At 32.7% G+C, this 18,338-nt stretch overlaps 1 protein-coding gene across 1 annotated transcript; it reads right to left on the bottom strand.

The window, feature by feature from the left end:
* Positions 1-2,969: 2,969 nt before the first annotated feature.
* On the bottom strand, positions 2,970-17,415 carry LOC114135467 (ADP-ribosylation factor 1-like). The gene is made up of 6 exons (XM_028002776.1): positions 17,022-17,415; positions 16,048-16,128; positions 15,844-15,953; positions 5,228-5,299; positions 4,452-4,574; positions 2,970-4,332 (listed from the first exon to the last, which is right to left on the bottom strand). The coding sequence occupies exons 1-6, from the start codon at positions 17,086-17,088 to the stop codon at positions 4,246-4,248; spliced, it is 540 nt and encodes a 179-aa protein (XP_027858577.1). The 5' UTR covers positions 17,089-17,415; the 3' UTR covers positions 2,970-4,245.
* Between the last annotated feature and the right edge of the window lie 923 nt (positions 17,416-18,338).

Below are 18,338 nucleotides of genomic sequence, written 5' to 3'. Positions count from 1 at the left end.
TGTAACAGTTTATAACCCATTAACCTGACCTGATTAGCGCAGGTAATCGAACCCCTAACCCTAACCCTTGACACGTATGATCTGGATATGGAAACTATATTAACCGAAGCTAAATGAAGACCTGCATTCATGTTAACAAGATAACAACAATAAGACAACCGTAGCCTTTAGGGTATACCTACTAAACCTTCCTACTAAAAATAATAACAGAAAATTTCCTCACACTTGTACTGTACATTTACCTGTTTTTTAAGGGTAGATTTGATGAAACGTTTCAGCTGTGCTGTTTGTGAAAGAGCGTTTTGGGATGATAGCTGTTTGGCTAAGTGAGTTAACGATGAAATAGATAACAGCGAAATGACCAGACAGGGTGACATCAGTTACAAAGACCTTGGAAACATTCACACCCCTCCTGATAACATGCTGAACATGACGAATCAGACCAAAATTATTAAACATAATATTCCAAATAAATATATATATGCATATATATTTTACAAATAAAACTTTAACAAAAACTTACAATAAACCCATTTTTGCATTTTTTTAAATGAATGAATTTTATGGTCTGCTAGTAGTTTAAATCTGAGCGTTTTCATCCCAAGGACAGAAAGTTGGGACTCCAGCGATCTACAACATTTCTTCTCCTGTGAGATTTTGCTGCAGCAACAAAAACTGAGTTTCTGTTTTTACAGATCTCTACCAGGTTTGCTCAGGTTTGTCTGTGACTCTGGGTAGGATTATTGAAACTAAGGTGTTTCTTGATTAAATGAAAATTCACCTTCAGCTCTTAAACACTGCCATGTTTATTAAACCCTGAGTTTTGTCTGTCAGGCATTAACAGAAAGGATAAGTTGTTGCCTGACTGCATTATGTTTATGAGTAACGTCCAAGCTTTACACTGCTTCCTTCAAACCTCTCCTTGTAAAAACAAAAACATTAAAGGTGCCAAGGTTTTCTTAAACCCTAAATATCAAGATGCAGAACACAAAAAGAAGATGATCTGATTAAATATTAAATCCCTAACCTTACTCCCAAATGTAAACACTTCAAAAACACAAAATCTTACCAAGTATCTGTGATCCAGCTCCTAGTGCAAATATTTAAATTCTGTTGGCAGATTATTTCACTTAAAACAAGACATTTTTCTCATGTTGTCAGTGAATTAATCTGTCAGTGGAACTAAAACTTTTTAATCAATATTAAGGAATTATGGACTTAAAACAAGTTTGTATATCTTGCTGAAGAGTTACTTACTTTTCAGCGAGTTGGTGTAATCTTATTTCAAGTGTACTAAGATATCTACACTAGAAACTAGACCAAATATACTTGGTAAGATTTGATGTTTCTGTAGTGAACAGATCAGCTGCTGATTAGAGTACACAAAACTTCGGATTAAATGTAATTTTAGAAAAAAAAACAAAAACAGCCACACTTACACTCAGTTACTGATGTTTTGTTTTGAAGTCAATAACCTGCTGCCGTTTTAAAATCAGTTTTTGATCATTTCCTTTTTTTGTTGAAAATTTTACTGCGAACTTGTAGAAATAAGAAATTCTGCAACTGGAGAATCTGCTGATAGATATTTTCTTCAACAGCAAAATCAGAAAATGATGAAGTCAGCAGTTACAGAAATGCTTCAAATATTTGGAAAAAACTTTGGGGATTTTTGAGGCTGCATGATTTTTATCATTGCCTCTGGAAACGAACAACCAGGTGCTTCCAGTGGGAGTAAACGGCTTCATCTGTTTATTTTTGTTTCATCTTCCCAACATTTGAATCTGTTATGAAGTGAAAACATGTCGATTCAGACTCCCTTACATTTCAGATGTTAATGTTACATTTAAAAAACTACCTTTCTTGTCACACCAGAAATTTCTCATCCTTTTCTTACTTTTGGTCACATTTGGATGAAAATTTTAATCGTCACCAAACTGTTCAGCATAATGTGTCATAAAGTCAGATTCTGATTGTTATTATTATTGATCTGGTGTTGGTTTACTTCCATTTTTTCATGTGAGCTGGGACGGATTTGTGTTGAAAATCTAAATATTAAGCTTCATTTTTCCAAATTACACACAGTGGTTGGATCGCAGCCGTCACAGGCTTTGGAAATCCAGCCATATTTACAGGTTAAGATGGAGATTTAATTGTGTTTGTTTGACTTTTTCCAGTTTTTCTTTGATTTTTAAGGGGTGAGATATTTTCTAATTGTGCATTAAAGTGAAGGAGACGCAGAAAAACACAACAGTTGATAATTAAGCTGTAAATAAGTTCAGGGCAGATCCGTGTCCCATGATGATGATGATGATGATGATGATGATTAATGAAAAGGTTTTGGTGATTTAAATAAAACACTAACTTTCACCTGTCTGAGTCAGCGTTTTCTTTTTTTAACATTGTTTTTGGTCAAATTTGTTTGTTTGTTTTTAAGATGATGCCAAGGTCAAATTTTTCACCTTTTTAAGTTTTTGTCACATTTCAAACAAAAACTTCTCACTGAATTTTATTGAGATTTCATGACAGACCAACACAAAATGGAATAAATATGTTGCATTTATTTATCTATTTAAATTGCATGTAAAGTTTCTAAAGATTAAATTTTCCTCTCAATTGAAGGTTCACCTTCCTCAGCCGATGTAAAGAAAAATGGACCAAACGTTTGTGGACATTAAAAGCTGGTTGCTATTTATTTAGTTACATCCCAGCTTTGCTGTTAGTCTGTTAAAAAAATTCAAAATGACTCAGTTACTTCCATCTTTCATTATATCAAATTGTTCTGACATTCAGATTTCACAATAATTACAAATTAAGATTTTAGTGTAATATCTGCAAAAAAATTAAAGCATATGTTTATTTTTCTCTTTTTTTATGAAATTACCATATAATTTATATTAAAAAAACATCTGGTTGTGAAAAACCTTTAGAAACAAGAAAACCATCAGAGAATAAAAAATCTCAGCAAATAATTGGCATTCAGATTCTATCATACAGTTTCATAGCACACTGTGATACATGTAGAAAAATAAAGCAAATCTGTTTATTTTTCTAATTTTTTAAATGCATTTGAATTCTAAAAACAACCAATAAAATCTGTTAGTGTACAAAGTTGCGTAGAGAAGCAAGAAAACGTAAAAATTTTAAATCTCTTTGTAAATAATTTACAGATGTCACAATAAATAGAGTATCAAAAGAAATTAGTATAGTATATGCTGAAAAATAAAGCACATTGGTTTGTTTTTCTTCTTTTTTATGAATTTACCATCAAATTTGTAAAAATAAAAGAAAACATCTGATTGGAAGTGCAAAATGTTGAATGTTTGAAGCAAGAAACCATCAAGGACAATATAAAATCTATCAGCAAATGATTGACATTCAGATTTCACAATAAATGCAAAGTTTCATAAGAGTAATATCTTCTGTAATCAGCAGTAATATCTGCTGAGAAATGAAGCATGTTTATTTTTCTAGTTTTTTGTGAACCTCCATCAAATTTGTTGTAAAAACACCCAAAAATATCATCTGTTAGAGCACAAAGTTGTGCAGAGAAGCAAGAAAATCATCAGAAAAATTCTTAGAAAAAAATGAGTCACGTAAATATCTCAACTATTCCAAACCCAAATAATAAATACATTTCTGATTGTCTAATTTAGTTGGAAGTATCAACTTAACAAACCATAAAACACATGAAAGAATAAAAACTTAAATTTGGTAAAAAATAATGACTTCTTATTTATTTTTTACAATCATACTTGTGCAACTAAGAGTCTGTCAAAATAAGACAATATGATTTAGCTTCTTCTGGCTTTTATTATATCAACATTTGGTTTTCACAATAAATACAGTTTCATAAAATATTAGTGTAATACCTGCAGAAAATTAAAGCACATTGAGGCATATTTTTCTCCTTTTTAGGTCAATTTACCACAAAACCTGTTGTAAAATCACCCAAAATAAACAGCTGGTGACTGGTAATGCAAACGTTGTAGGAAGAATCAAAAAACCTTCAAGGAATAATATGAAATCTTACAGCAACATGTAAATATCTCAACTATTCCAAACCCAAATAAAAAAACTCAAATAGTTTCTGGTTGTCTCTTTTCAGAGAAAAAGTGCGACAGTTTTACAGGTTTGGACGTTTTCTCAGCTGATCCTTCAGGTTTCTCCAGGTAAACGGCGCCAGCGGCCGCCTGGTGCCTTCAGGACTCAGCAGGAACGTCAGAAATCAGAGCGTCTCAGCAGCAGCTACTTCTTCAGGATCTGGTCAGAGAGCCAGTCCAGTCCCTCCACCAGACCGGCGCCGCTGACGGCACAGGACGACTGGACGAACCACTGCGGGGACACACACCAGGTCAAAGGTCAAAGGTCGTTCTCTACCTGTAATAGCTACCTAACCGTCCACATGAGACCGCCTGTCTAAATTCTTTCTGATCACCACAGGAAGTACCTACCGGCTGCCGGACTCCTGATAGGCTGAGAGCCTCTGTGATGTCATCGACAGACATGGCTCTGGGTAAGTCCTGTTTGTTAGCAAAAACCAGAACTGGAACGTCCCTCAGCTCATCCTCCTCCAGCTGAAGACAAACACAGAGCAGGGATTAGAGTCTCAGATTACTGTAATCTGGCTTAATCTTTGGAAATTATTTCACACTAACATTACTTTGCACAAGGTTTTTCCTTTCTTTAGTATTCTATAGCAATAGTAGATTATGCGTTCCTGCTGCATGATGCTGCCACCACCATGTTTCACTGCAGGAACAGAATTTCAATACAAACGTGTTTCTGCTTTGACATTGAGAAAAAAAATTCTTCAGCTATTTTTTTAAAACAGATATTTAGGCTGGATTCCCACCAGCCCTGTTTAGTTTGCTTTTCTAACCAACTCCAGTCTGCTTGCCTAGTCAAAGTCCGTTCCGCTTGGGGAGACGTGAATGTGCAATCGAAACAAAAAAAGGGAACTCTGGTCCACCTACAAATCTCGGTCTGGGTTTGGTTGCAGTGAACTTTGGTGGGGTTCAAATGCAAATGTGAACGCCAGTGGACCGGAGACTGCGCCACTAGCAGGAAGTGGACTGTAGCACAGAGCATTCTGGGTAAATACAACCCCAAAAAATTGCTAACTTGCACTAGCAGGAGAAGTGACTTATCTTTCTAAAGACAAAAGAGAAATCTTACAACCGCTAAAATCTGACACATTTTTAATAGCATTTTTGTTAAACAGGCTCACCTGCCTGTGCAGCTCGTCTGCAGCCTCTTTAATCCTCTCAGAATCGCTGCTGTCAATCACAAAAATCAAACCCTGAAGACAAACAAACGGAAAATTTAGCAAGAATGGTCACAACATTAATTTTATTAGAAAAATCAGCTAAATTAATTGTGATAAATGAACATTTCCTAGGGATGCACTATATATCAGCATTAACATCGGTATCAGTTGATTTTAGTCATTTTTTAGCGATTGCTATCACTCCAGTAAGTTTAACAGTTTAGAGTTTTCTGGTTACTTATTGCTAACTAGTTTACATTAGTTTAATGTAACTAATAAACTGGTTACATTAGCCGCTAGTTTCATTAGGTACATTAAAGTAGTTACTAATGTAACTAGTTTGAAGTATTTCAAACTAGTTACATTAGTAACTAGTTTTTTACTTTGTTACTTCTGTAACAAACTAAAAATACATTAAACAATTTCAATTTAATTTCCATTTAACTAGTAAACTAGTTTAATATAAAAGTAGTTTAATTAAACCAATAAACTAGTTTAATATAACTAGTTTGGTAGTCACTAATGTGGTAATTAATTGCACATTGAACAATTTTGAAGAATTTCAGACAAAATGAATGTAAACAGTTAATCAGTGTAATAAAATGGCTTCCTAGCAACTGTTGCTAAGACAATTCTAATTTTGTTTTACCCCTAAATTTGTTTGGTGCTTGTATAACCCTCAGAGCAATTCTAGCCACATTTTACCCCAATCAACTGTACTGTACTAATGTACTATACTATACTGTACTAATGTACTGTACTATACTGTACTAATGTACTATACTATACTGTACTAATGTACTGTACTAATGTACTATACTATACTGTACTAATGTACTGTACTATACTGTACTAATGTACTGTACTATACTGTACTAATGTACTGTACTAATGTACTATACTATACTGTACTAATGTACTGTACTATACTGTACTAATGTACTGTACTAATGTACTGTACTATACTGTACTAATGTACTGTACTATACTGTACTAATGTACTGTACTAATGTACTGTACTATACTGTACTAATGTACTGTACTATACTGTACTAATGTACTATACTATACTGTACTAATGTACTGTACTATACTGTACTAATGTACTATACTATACTGTACTATACTATACTGTACTAATGTACTGTACTATACTGTACTAATGTACTGTACTATACTGTACTAATGTACTGTACTAATGTACTGTACTATACTGTACTAATGTACTATACTATACTGTACTAATGTACTGTACTATACTGTACTAATGTACTATACTATACTGTACTAATGTACTGTACTATACTGTACTAATGTACTGTACTAATGTACTATACTATACTGTACTAATGTACTGTACTATACTGTACTAATGTACTGTACTATACTGTACTAATGTACTGTATTAATGTACTATACTATACTGTACTAATGTACTGTATTAATGTACTATACTATACTGTACTAATGTACTATACTATACTGTACTAATGTACTGTACTAATGTACTATACTATACTGTACTAATGTACTATACTATACTATACTGTACTAATGTACTATACTATACTGTACTAATGTACTGTACTAATGTACTATACTATACTGTACTAATGTACTATACTATACTGTACTAATGTACTGTATTAATGTACTATACTATACTGTACTAATGTACTATACTATACTATACTGTACTAATGTACTATACTACACTGTACTAATGTACTATACTATACTGTACTAATGTACTATACTATACTGTACTAATGTACTATACTATACTGTACTAATGTACTGTACTAATGTACTAATGTACTATACTATACTGTACTAATGTACTATACTACACTATACTGTACTAATGTACTATACTACACTGTACTAATGTACTGTACTAATGTACTAATGTACTATACTATACTGTACTAATGTACTGTATTAATGTACTAATGTACTATACTATACTGTACTAATGTACTATACTATACTAATGTACTGTATTAATGTACTAATGTACTATACTATACTGTACTAATGTACTATACTATACTGTACTAATGTACTGTATTAATGTACTATACTATACTGTACTAATGTACTATACTATACTGTACTAATGTACTGTACTAATGTACTAATGTACTATACTATACTGTACTAATGTACTGTATTAATGTACTATACTATACTGTACTAATGTACTATACTATACTGTACTAATGTACTGTACTAATGTACTAATGTACTATACTATACTGTACTAATGTACTATACTATACTATACTGTACTAATGTACTATACTACACTGTACTAATGTACTGTACTAATGTACTATACTATACTGTACTAATGTACTGTATTAATGTACTAATGTACTATACTATACTGTACTAAGGTACTATACTATACTATACTAATGTACTGTATTAATGTACTAATGTACTATACTATACTGTACTAATGTACTATACTATACTGTACTAATGTACTATACTATACTATACTGTACTAATGTACTGTATTAATGTACTATACTATACTGTACTAATGTACTGTATTAATGTACTATACTATACTGTACTAATGTACTATACTATACTGTACTAATGTACTGTACTAATGTACTAATGTACTATACTATACTGTACTAATGTACTATACTATACTATACTGTACTAATGTACTGTATTAATGTACTATACTATACTGTACTAATGTACTGTATTAATGTACTATACTGTACTAATGTACTATACTATACTGTACTAATGTACTGTACTAATGTACTATACTATACTGTACTAATGTACTAATGTACTATACTATACTGTACTAATGTACTGTATTAATGTACTATACTATACTGTACTAATGTACTATACTATACTGTACTAATGTACTGTACTAATGTACTATACTATACTGTACTAATGTACTATACTATACTGTACTAATGTACTATACTATACTATACTGTACTAATGTACTGTACTAATGTACTATACTATACTGTACTAATGTACTATACTATACTATACTGTACTAATGTACTATACTACACTGTACTAATGTACTGTACTAATGTACTATACTATACTGTACTAATGTACTGTATTAATGTACTAATGTACTATACTATACTGTACTAATGTACTATACTATACTATACTAATGTACTGTATTAATGTACTATACTATACTGTACTAATGTACTATACTATACTGTACTAATGTACTATACTATACTATACTGTACTAATGTACTGTATTAATGTACTATACTATACTGTACTAATGTACTGTATTAATGTACTATACTATACTGTACTAATGTACTATACTATACTGTACTAATGTACTGTACTAATGTACTAATGTACTATACTATACTGTACTAATGTACTATACTATACTATACTGTACTAATGTACTATACCATACTATACTGTACTAATGTACTATACTATACTATACTAATGTACTGTATTAATGTACTATACTATACTGTACTAATGTACTATACTATACTGTACTAATGTACTGTACTAATGTACTATACTATACTGTACTAATGTACTATACTATACTATACTGTACTAATGTACTATACTATACTATACTGTACTAATGTACTGTACTAATGTACTATACTATACTGTACTAATGTACTATACTATACTATACTGTACTAATGTACTATACTACACTGTACTAATGTACTGTACTAATGTACTATACTATACTGTACTAATGTACTGTATTAATGTACTAATGTACTATACTATACTGTACTAATGTACTATACTATACTATACTAATGTACTGTATTAATGTACTAATGTACTATACTATACTGTACTAATGTACTATACTATACTGTACTAATGTACTGTATTAATGTACTAATGTACTGTATTAATGTACTAATGTACTATACTATACTGTACTAATGTACTATACTATACTGTACTAATGTACTATACTATACTGTACTAATGTACTGTATTAATGTACTATACTATACTGTACTAATGTACTATACTATACTATACTGTACTAATGTACTGTATTAATGTACTATACTATACTGTACTAATGTACTGTACTAATGTACTAATGTACTATACTATACTGTACTAATGTACTATACTATACTATACTGTACTAATGTACTGTATTAATGTACTATACTATACTGTACTAATGTACTATACTATACTATACTGTACTAATGTACTGTATTAATGTACTAATGTACTGTATTAATGTACTAATGTACTATACTATACTGTACTAATGTACTATACTATACTGTACTAATGTACTATACTATACTGTACTAATGTACTGTATTAATGTACTATACTATACTGTACTAATGTACTATACTATACTATACTGTACTAATGTACTGTATTAATGTACTATACTATACTGTACTAATGTACTATACTATACTGTACTAATGTACTGTACTAATGTACTAATGTACTATACTATACTGTACTAATGTACTATACTATACTATACTGTACTAATGTACTGTATTAATGTACTATACTATACTGTACTAATGTACTATACTATACTGTACTAATGTACTATACTATACTATACTGTACTAATGTACTGTATTAATGTACTATACTATACTGTACTAATGTACTGTATTAATGTACTATACTATACTGTACTAATGTACTATACTATACTGTACTAATGTACTGTACTACTGGTACTAATGTACTATACCTTACTGTACTAATGTACTATACTATACTATACTGTACTAATGTACTGTATTAACTGTACTATACTATACTGTACTAATGTACTATACTATACTGTACTAATGTACTATACTATACCTGTACTAATGTACTGTATTTATGTACTATACTGTACTAATGTACTATACTATACTGTACGAATGTACTGTACTAATGTACTATACTATACTGTACTAATGTACTGTACTAATGTACTATACTATACTGTACTAATGTACTATGTACTATACTATACTGTACTAATGTACTGTATTAATGTACTATACTATACTGTACTAATGTACTATACTATACTGTACTAATGTACTATACTATACTGTACTAATGTACTGTATTAATGTACTATACTATACTGTACTAATGTACTATACTATACTGTACTAATGTACTATACTATACTGTACTAATGTACTGTACTAATGTACTATACTATACTATACTAATGTACTATACTATACTATACTGTACTAATGTACTGTATTAATGTACTATACTATACTGTACTAATGTACTATACTATACTGTACTAATGTACTAATGTACTATACTATACTATACTAATGTACTATACTAATGTACTATACTATACTGTACTAATGTACTATACTATACTGTACTAATGTACTGTACTAATGTACTGTATTAATGTACTATACTATACTGTACTAATGTACTATACTATACTGTACTAATGTACTATACTATACTATACTGTACTATACTATACTGTACTAATGTACTATACTGTACTAATGTACTATACTATACTGTACTAATGTACTATACTATACTGTACTAATGTACTATACTATACTATACTGTACTATACTATACTGTACTAATGTACTATACTGTACTAATGTACTATACTATACTGTACTAATGTACTATACTATACTGTACTAATGTACTATACTGTACTAATGTACTATACTATACTGTACTAATGTACTATACTATACTATACTGCACTATACTATACTGTACTAATGTACTATACTGTACTAATGTACTATACTATACTGTACTAATGTACTGTATTAATGTACTATACTATACTGTACTAATGTACTGTATTAATGTACTATACTATACTGTACTAATGTACTATACTATACTGTACTAATGTACTATACTATACTATACTGTACTATACTATACTGTACTAATGTACTATACTGTACTAATGTACTATACTATACTATACTGTACTAATGTACTGTACTAATGTACTATACTATACTGTACTAATGTACTGTATTAATGTACTATACTATACTGTACTAATGTACTATACTATACTGTATTAATGTACTAATGTACTATACTGTACTGTACTAATGTACTATACTATACTGTACTAATGTACTAATGTACTGTACTTATGTACTAATGTACTGTACTAATGTACTATACTGTACTAATGTACTAATGTACTGTACTAGGCAAGGCAAGTTTATTTATATAGCACTTTAAAACAGTACCACTGACCAAAGTGCTGTACAATCACAAGATTAAACAAATAAAAATCAAAATTAAAACACATCAAAACCAACAATGCAGTGACGTAAAACACTCTATATAATACATAAACATACCCAGATAAATACAGAAAAGCAGCATCTCAAACTGAATCAAAGGCCAACCGAAAAAGGTAAGTCTTAAGAGCAGATTTAAAAATTGCTAAAGAGGGGGCCTGTTTTACCAACATAGGTAAAGAATTCCAAAGTTTGGGAGCTGCAACAGCAAACGCCCTGTCTCCTCTCTGCCTCCTGGAAGTCCTCGGCACCTCCAGGTTCATTTGGCTCGCTGATCTAAGAGCTCGAGGAGGACAGTGTATATGTAGCAGCTCAGAGAGATAGGAGGGAGCAAGGCCATTTAAAGATTTAAATACAAATAAAAGAATCTTAAAATGCACTCTGAAATGTACCGGCAGCCAATGCAGAGAATATAAAATCGGGGTAACATGTTCTCTCTTCCGCGATCCAGTTAAGAGCCGAGCAGCCGCATTCTGGACCAGCTGAAGACGGGACAAAGAAGACTGGCTGACACCCACATATAAGGAGTTACAGTAATCCAGTCGTGTTGTAATAAAAGCATGGATTAATATTTCAAAATAATCCACTGATACCATATTCCTAATCTTAGCAAGCCGCCTCAAATGGAAAAAGCTCGTTTTCACAACGGCACTGATTTGTTTATCCAACTTAAAATTTGCGTCCATTACAAAGCCCAAATTTGTAACAAATGGCTTTACGTAATGTGATAGCGGACCCAAATCCACAGGAGTGGACTTGCAGGTAGTACCAGGGTCAAAAATAATAACTTCCGTCTTTCTTTCATTAAAATTCAAAAAATTCAGAGCCATCCAAGTTTTTATGTCATCAAGGCACTCCATTAAAATTGGTACTGTATTGACTCCCTTACGATTGAGGGGCACATAAATTTGTGTATCATCCGCATAGCAATGAAAAGCAATATTATGTTTCCTAAATATTGACCCAAGGGGAAGCAAATATAAAGAAAACAAAAGAGGTCCAAGTATCGAGCCCTGCGGTACTCCACCCAATAAAGGAGCAGACGATGATCTAAAATCATCTATGTCAACACAGAAAGACCTATCCGTCAAATACGACCTAAGCCACACTAAGACTGAGCCTTTGAGACCTACATAATGCTCTAAACGGGAAAGTAAAACATCATGGTCCACCGTGTCAAAGGCTGCAGTCAAATCTAAAAGAACTAAAATCACTGGATCTCCAGCATCAGTAGCCAAAAGGATATCATTAAACACCCTCAACAATGCAGATTCGGTGCTGTGTAAAGTTTTAAAACCAGACTGAAAATCCTCAAGAATATTATTTACATCGAGATAGGCCTTTAATTGATTATAAACAACTTTCTCTAAAATTTTAGACATAAATGGAAGCTTTGAAATAGGCCTAAAATTAGATAACAGAAAAGGGTCTAAGCCAGGTTTTTTGATCAGCGGTTGAACTAATGCCTGTTTAAAAGGTTTTGGAACCACACCAGTGATCAGGCTACTATTTATAATAGCCGTAATAGAAATCCCTAAAACAGGAAGAACCTCTTTAAAAAGTCGTGGGGGTAAAATGTCAGCTGCAGAACCTGAGGCCTTAAGATGACCTACAGTCTCATGTATTAAAGACAAAGTAACAGGTTCAAACTGAGACAAAGCAGTGGAGCATTTGACAGCAACTGAAGGGTCAGAAGCTGAACACATAATATTGGCCCTAACACCACTAATGTACTATACTGTACTAATGTACTAATGTACTGTACTAATGTACTAATGTACTATACTGTACTGTACTAATGTACTATACTATACTGTACTAATGTACTGTACTGTACTAATGTACTGTACTAATGTACTGTACTAATGTACTGTACTGTACTAATGTACTATACTAATGTACTATACTGTACTGTACTAATGTACTATACTGTACTAATGTACTAATGTACTGTACTAATGTACTGTACTGTACTAATGTACTATACTAATGTACTATACTGTACTGTACTAATGTACTATACTGTACTAATGTACTAATGTACTGTACTAATGTACTATACTGTACTAATGTACTGTACTAATGTACTGTACTAATGTACTATACTGTACTGTACTAATGTACTATACTGTACTAATGTACTAATGTACTGTACTAATGTACTATACTGTACTAATGTACTAATGTACTGTACTAATGTACTAATGTACTATACTGTACTGTACTAATGTACTATACTATACTGTACTAATGTACTGTACTGTACTAATGTACTGTACTAATGTACTGTACTGTACTAATGTACTATACTGTACTAATGTACTAATGTACTGTACTAATGTACTATACTGTACTGTACTAATGTACTATACTGTACTAATGTACTAATGTACTGTACTAATGTACTATACTGTACTAATGTACTATACTGTACTAATGTACTGTACTAATGTACTATACTGTACTGTACTAATGTACTATATTGTACTAATGTACTAATGTACTGTACTAATGTACTGTACTAATGTACTATCTTGTACTAATGTACTATACTGTACTAATGTACTAATGTACTAATGTACTGTACTAATGTACTATACTGTACTAATGTACTAATGTACTGTACTAATGTACTGTACTAATGTACTATACTGTACTAATGAACTAATGTACTGTACTAATGTACTGTACTAATGTACTATCTTGTACTAATGTACTATACTGTACTAATGTACTAATGTACTAATGTACTGTACTAATGTACTATACTGTACTAATGTACTGTACTAATGTACTAATGTACTAATGTACTGTACTAATGTACTATACTGTACTAATGTACTATACTGTACTAATGTACTAATGTACTAATGTACTGTACTAATGTACTATACTGTACTAATGTACTGTACTAATGTACTATACTGTACTAATGTACTATACTGTACTGTACTAATGTACTATATTGTACTAATGTACTAATGTACTGTACTAATGTACTAATGTACTGTACTAATGTACTGTACTAATGTACTATACTGTACTAATGTACTGTACTAATGTACTATACTGTACTGTACTAATGTACTATACTGTACTAATGTACTAATGTACTGTACTAATGTACTATCTTGTACTAATGTACTATACTGTACTAATGAACTAATGTACTGTACTAATGTACTATCTTGTACTAATGTACTATACTGTACTAATGTACTGTACTAATGTACTATACTGTACTAATGTACTAATGTACTGTACTAATGTACTGTACTAATGTACTATCTTGTACTAATGTACTATACTGTACTAATGAACTAATGTACTGTACTAATGTACTATCTTGTACTAATGTACTATACTGTACTAATGTACTGTACTAATGTACTATCTTGTACTAATGTACTATACTGTACTAATGTACTAATGTACTATACTGTACTAATGTACTATACTGTACTAATGTACTGTACTAATGTACTATACTGTACTAATGTACTAATGTACTATACTGTACTAATGTACTATACTGTACTAATGTACTGTACTAATGTACTGTACTAATGTACTATACTGTACTAATGTACTGTACTAATGTACTATCTTGTACTAATGTACTATACTGTACTAACGTACTAATGTACTGTACTAATGTACTAATGTACTAATGTACTATACTGCACTAATGTACTATACTGTACTAATGTACTAATGTACTGTACTATTGTACTAATGTACTATACTGTACTAATGTACTGTACTAATGTACTAATGTACTGTACTATACTGTACTAATATACTATATTGTACTAATGTACTATACTGTACTAATGTACTATACTATACTGTACTAATGTACTAATGTACTATACTGTACTAATGTACTAATGTACTGTACTATTGTACTAATGTACTATACTGTACTAATGTACTAATGTACTGTACTAATGTACTAATGTACTGTACTATACTGTACTAATATACTATATTGTACTAATGTACTATACTGTACTAATGTACTATACTATACTGTACTAATATACTATACTGTACTGTGCTACCTAATCTGGGGAATCAGTAGAACCTGTTTGGCAGCAGGAAGTAGGCTACAGCGTCTCAAAAAGCAACACATCACGTAAAAAGTAGAAAAGCAAAAACAGACAGAAAAGATAAAGGAGATGAAAACTTTTCCCACGTGTGCATCAAAGTACTGCAGGCTAATGACTTGTGCAGCAGTTCTACCTGTGTGTTGGTGTAGTAATGTCTCCACAGCGGTCTGATGACGCTCTGACCACCAACGTCCCAAACGGTGAAACTGATGTTTTTGTACTCCACCGTCTCCACGTTGAAACCTGGACAGGAAAAAGAAAGTGTGCGGCTTTAAAACGCTGCGGTTCTGTAGCTCTGAGGTCAGACAGGAAGAGGTCAGAGGTCAGAACCACTCACCGATGGTCGGGATGGTGGTGACCACCTCAGCCAGCTTCAGTTTGTACAGCAGCGTGGTTTTACCTGCAGCATCCAGGCCCACTGCAGACACACACACAGAACAGCTGTCAGAACCTGTACTGGTTCTGATCCAGGGCGGCACGGAAAATAACCCGAAGAACCTTTAAAGGAGTCAGCAGACCAGTCACAAAGTGAATTAATTGACATCATTTTTATCCGCAGCAGCCTGTAGATGTCCCATTATTAATGACACAGATTCCCAGGCAGACCAGACAAACCCCACAGCATCACAGGTCTTCCACCGTGCTCAACAGTAGCTCTGAGATGCTTCCATGAATATCTTTTCCTTCCAGATCCACCTGAGATCAGGGCCGGCCCAAGGCATTGCAGACTAAGCAGCTGCTTAGGACATCCACACCACCAGGGGGCCCCAAGAGCACCAAGATAGCATGATAAAATATATGCATATATATTTAAAATAAGACTCAATAATACAAACTATATGCTTTTACACATGAAAAAAACAATGTTGTTATTATGATAGTTGTTACATAAATTATTGTTAATCATTAATTATTGTTAGAAATATAAGATATCAAACCTGTTGACTTGTTTACTGTAAATTTAGTTTTTAATCAACTGATGTTACATTCAAATAGTTAAAATAATATTGTACACTTAAACATCCCTCTATTTCAAAATCTGATTTTTTTATTTTTTTTTAGTTTGCTACTTCTGTTAAAATCAACAACTGTAATAATCCTGGTACAATGTAGCTAATAATAATAATACAAATACAAAATAATACTGACTAGGAAAACCTTTCCTGCTGTAATGTCGCGCCCTCCAGCAGCGCGTAGGGATTGTTAGAGATACAAATAATTAGAAATAAATAGCAATTATTGATTAGCACAGGACATTTTGCCCACTGATAGAATGTCTGATTTAATTTAAATGCTGCTGCAGTAACTCACCCATTAGAATCCGGACCGGAAACTTGGAGATGAACCTGGAGAAGATCTGCGAGATGATGACTCCCATGATGAAGGTCCAGGTCGGAACTGTCCCAGGTTGAGGCTCCGAGTCTCCGTGTCTCCGAGTCTCCGTGTCTCCAGTCTCCGTGTCTCCGAGTCTCCGTGTCTCCGAGTCTCCGTGTCTGCGTGTCTGCGTGTCTCCGAGTCTCCGTGTCTGCGTGTCTGCGTGTCTCCGTGTCCGTGGATAGCCCGTGTTTTATACACCACCACTGTGGGTGTGTATCTCTAATCCACGCTGTCATCCCGGGAGACGTCAGCTCGGTCCACGGTGGAAGGACGCACGTAAACACAGCTGGCTCACCGGGAAACTTCAAAACACCTCATGACATCACTTCCACCTGCAAAGCTTTCAGAAATAAAAGCACTGAGGCTTTGGGATTTAAACAGAAGTTTAAAACGACTCAAGATTTAGATTTTGTGTAAATGAAGGAACCTTTCTTTATTTATTTGCTTTTTTGTCGTTGGTATTGTACTACTGTACACAACTTCTACCACTAGTAGCAGTAATTATGTCTTTTAATTAATTAACAAATGTATTATTTATTCACTATGAAGGTTTTAACAATGAAAACTTGAAAAACAGATATGCAGGCAAAGCAGTACCTCACTACGAGGTTTTATATATAATTGTTTATATATATATATATATATATATATATATATTTATATATATATATATATATATATAAACAATTCTATACCTCCATAGGGTAGGAGAGGGCCTGAAAGGTGAAGACCACAGTGGTGCCTGTGGTCATCGGGGCCCTCGGGGCAGTCACCCCCAAACTGGACCAATGGCTACAACAGATCCCAGGAACAACATCAGACATCTCAGTCCAGAAATGTGCAGTCCTTGGCACAGCCAAGATACTGCGCAGAACCCTCAAGCTCACAGGCCTCTGGTAGAGGACCCGAGCTCAGAGGATAAGAACCACCCGCGGTGGGTGAGAAGGGAATTTTTATGTGTGTGTGTGTGTGTGTGTGTGTGTGTGTCTCATTAATGTTATAAATACTTAAAAGTTAAGTAATAATTCTTCTCAGCCTTTGAAGGTAATGAAATCTGAAGCCCAACCATCTTCAGTTTTATTTTGAAAATTCTTTCACTTCCTGTTTTTTATAGCGAGTAGCAGGAAGTGATGCCGTTTGCTCTGCCTCTTTCTTGTGTTTGTTGGCAGGTGTGACACAACCAGTGTCGAGGCCATTTATGTAAAAGTTTTGTAGTTTATAATTTTTACCAATTTTGTTTTGTTCTTTGTG

The sequence above is a fragment of the Xiphophorus couchianus genome, chromosome 20, assembly GCF_001444195.1.
Source record: "Xiphophorus couchianus chromosome 20, X_couchianus-1.0, whole genome shotgun sequence".
NCBI lineage: Eukaryota > Metazoa > Chordata > Actinopteri > Cyprinodontiformes > Poeciliidae > Xiphophorus > Xiphophorus couchianus.
The sequence above is the reverse complement of the archived record's forward strand: the minus strand, read 5'-3'. Positions and strand labels throughout refer to the sequence as shown.

Coding starts and splice junctions, on each gene's coding strand:
- LOC114135467 (XM_028002776.1), bottom strand. CDS start 17,088: ATGGGAGTCATCATCTCGCAGATCTTCTCCAGGTTCATCTCCAAGTTT. Junction 5,300..15,843: donor ATTACTACACCAACACACAG/GTAGAACTGCTG, acceptor GTTTGTCTTCAG/GGTTTGATTTTTGTGATTGA. Junction 4,575..5,227: donor CAGACGAGCTGCACAGGCAG/GTGAGCCTGTTT, acceptor GTTTGTCTTCAG/CTGGAGGAGGATGAGCTGAG.